Consider the following 2,789-nt stretch of genomic DNA (forward strand, 5'->3'; position numbering starts at 1 on the left):
GTCTCGTATTTTAGGTACCATGAAAGCTCTACGAACGAAACAAAAATCTTAAGCGAAGCTTGTAATATATATATATAGAAGTATTTATATATTAAATATATTAAAATGGTATACATATATATAATCTATTAAGGTACAGAATTATCCGTTTGAGTTTCTAACCTTGAGGACTGTAATCTCTTGTTGTTATCAAATCCTTTTTAATAAAATAAAAAATTTCAATAATTCTTATGATATTCTTTAAAGTTAACCAAAATAATAAAAATTTAAATTGTAGGATAATTTTATATTAAAATGGATCATAGAGTTACTATTTGAGGTGAACAAGTATTATTTTATAATTTTAATTTTGTTTAAAATCTTTCAAACCAAATTTATAAAATTATAAATCTAATCCATTTGAATAGAATTTTTGGAGAGAAAAAAATCAGCACCTAATATGGTGGGTGAAGTAAGCCATGCTCATCATGTATATATATGCAAAAGATTCACAAGTCAAATGCTAAACCCAAATAAAAAGAAAAAGATATTCATTTGACGAGAAGAAGCATTGGTCTGCAATCATGGTGGTGGCTGCAGTAACTCACGCTCACTATGTACATGCAAAAGACAGTTGATCCGAATCCAAATTCACTTAATGGTGGTGTTGTCTCCGACCAGCTCCATTAAAAACTTTGGTTTATGCTTAGGTGTGTGCCTACATCATCCCCCTATACCCAATAATGTGCTGAAATTGACATATAATAATCATTCAACCAAATTGGCTTATTGCTTTATTTTATCTCACTTGAATCCGCCCCTAACAGTGAAACATCAGCATGACAACCCTTTACTCTCTTACTTGTCTTTGTAATTACTTCCCCCCCCCCCGCCCCTTCGTCTCTCCATCTACTTATACCCCATTTTTTCTCCTTCTCCAATCAAAACAAGACATTCTAGTTTTCCAGCCAAGGTGTGTTTCGTCTTTTGTCATGTCTCCGGCAGGGTCTAGCAGGTGGTGTCCGACACAGGAGCAAGTTATGATATTGGAAGAGATGTATAGGAGTGGGATTAAAACCCCGAATGCATCTCAAATCCAACACATCACTTCACACCTCTCTTTGTATGGCAAGATTGAAGGCAAAAATGTGTTTTATTGGTTCCAAAACCATAAGGCCAGGGAGAGGCAGAAACTTAGAAGGAAACTTAGCAAGCAACTTCAATTACAACAACAACTTTATCATCACTACTACTTTGATTCTCCTTCTTTTCATCATCTTCCTTACTATAACTCACCCACTCCTTTTCCTCAGGTAAAAGAAATATATATAAAAATTATTATTTATTGTTCCACTGTGATTCGTTTTCATTTATTTCCCTTCCATTGTTAGTTAGACTATCAAACAAGAGTACCCTTTTCTCAACTTCATCTTTCCTAGCCTGTAAAAGTGAACCCTTTCCAAACAGTTAAAATTGTTCAATGGAGAGTACTGTTATCTTACTATTTTCATATCCATTTTCTTTCAACATTTCTCATGTATGTATAGAATGAGAAATGAGGATATATGTAAGGTTTTCAATATATATATATTTATATCATCCACATGATGTCCTGACACGATTGCTTACATGTGTGTGTATGTACGCATGCATGTGCTTGATTTCTGTTGTTTTAATTTAGTGTTTTTACCATTGGTAGCAGGTAGGGGTTCATGAGGATGCAGCGAAAGCAGAAAAGCAGAAGGTGATGAACTACACGTGGAAGTTGGATGTACCTAAACGAGCAGAAATTGATAAGTCTAAGATGAACATGTACGGTGGTGATTGGTTGATGATGGTTGATTTGGGTCCCAATTTATCATCATCATCGCCATGCTACTTCACCACCCCTAGACGTCCCCTTAAAACCCTCCAACTTTTTCCAGTCACAGCTTCCAGTCTCGAGGAAGACTGCAACAACAGCTAAAGTAGGGTTAACTCTCCCTTAAATCACCACCAAAAAAACAAAGAACCAAACCTCTTTTCTCCCTGTCTGATGCCTAGGTTGTAACCAAACCCAAACTTATAATTTGGCCCTGTTTTTCTTTCTGGTTTTCTTGGCTTTCTGCAATGTGTTTGTTGTACTACTAATAATGTGTATTTTTTTTTCACTATCAGAATCCTAAATATGATTTGAATTTGGACATTGCTAATTTCTTCAAATTTTATAAGTTTGTCTCTTGTCTATCTTAAAGCTGTCATATATTGATTGATGGACATCTAGTCACATAGAAATCTGCTATTTGTTTTTCATTTTTTTTAACTGAATTTGGATCCTTGAGACAAGTCAATCCAATATTGCACCCCCTTAATTTGAGAATACTGCACTCAAAACCTACATTATTTAATGGAACAAAAGAAAAGAGAAGTACATTATTAAGTTTAAAGACTGTATATAAGCAGGCCACTAGGCTTTATTGTTATTGTAAGTGAAGAACTGGAAAAAACTATTTGACATAAAGGCATGAACGTATGGTTTTATAAAAAGTCTAGATATTATTTAAAAGAATAGATGAAGAGAAAATTTATTAAGCTGGGAGAAGCTAAATACATATAGGTAAATATTTTTTTATAATTCAAGTTGGATAGTGAATTTTTTATCAGTACGGCAAAAAGCCGAAAAATAGCACATAGATACCAGCCTCATTATAGGGGAAAAGAGTACAGACACCTAATAAGGAAACAAAATCATACCGAAACAAAACACAACAAACTAGCTAATAACATTAGACAAGAATCAGCTGGACTAACAGACACAGCTGACGCGAGAC

General features: G+C 34.0%; 1 protein-coding gene across 1 annotated transcript; it reads left to right on the forward strand.

Moving 5' to 3' along the window:
- Window positions 1-971: 971 nt before the first annotated feature.
- Window positions 972-1,945, forward strand: LOC120182726 (WUSCHEL-related homeobox 3-like). Its single transcript, XM_039187610.1, has 2 exons — window positions 972-1,292; window positions 1,682-1,945. Exons 1-2 carry the CDS (start codon window positions 972-974, stop codon window positions 1,943-1,945), a joined length of 585 nt encoding a protein of 194 aa, XP_039043541.1.
- The last annotated feature ends 844 nt before the right edge of the window (window positions 1,946-2,789 follow it).

The sequence above is a fragment of the Hibiscus syriacus genome, unplaced genomic scaffold, assembly GCF_006381635.1.
Source record: "Hibiscus syriacus cultivar Baekdansim isolate YM2019G1 unplaced genomic scaffold, ASM638163v2 tig00112737_pilon, whole genome shotgun sequence".
Taxonomy (NCBI): domain Eukaryota; kingdom Viridiplantae; phylum Streptophyta; class Magnoliopsida; order Malvales; family Malvaceae; genus Hibiscus; species Hibiscus syriacus.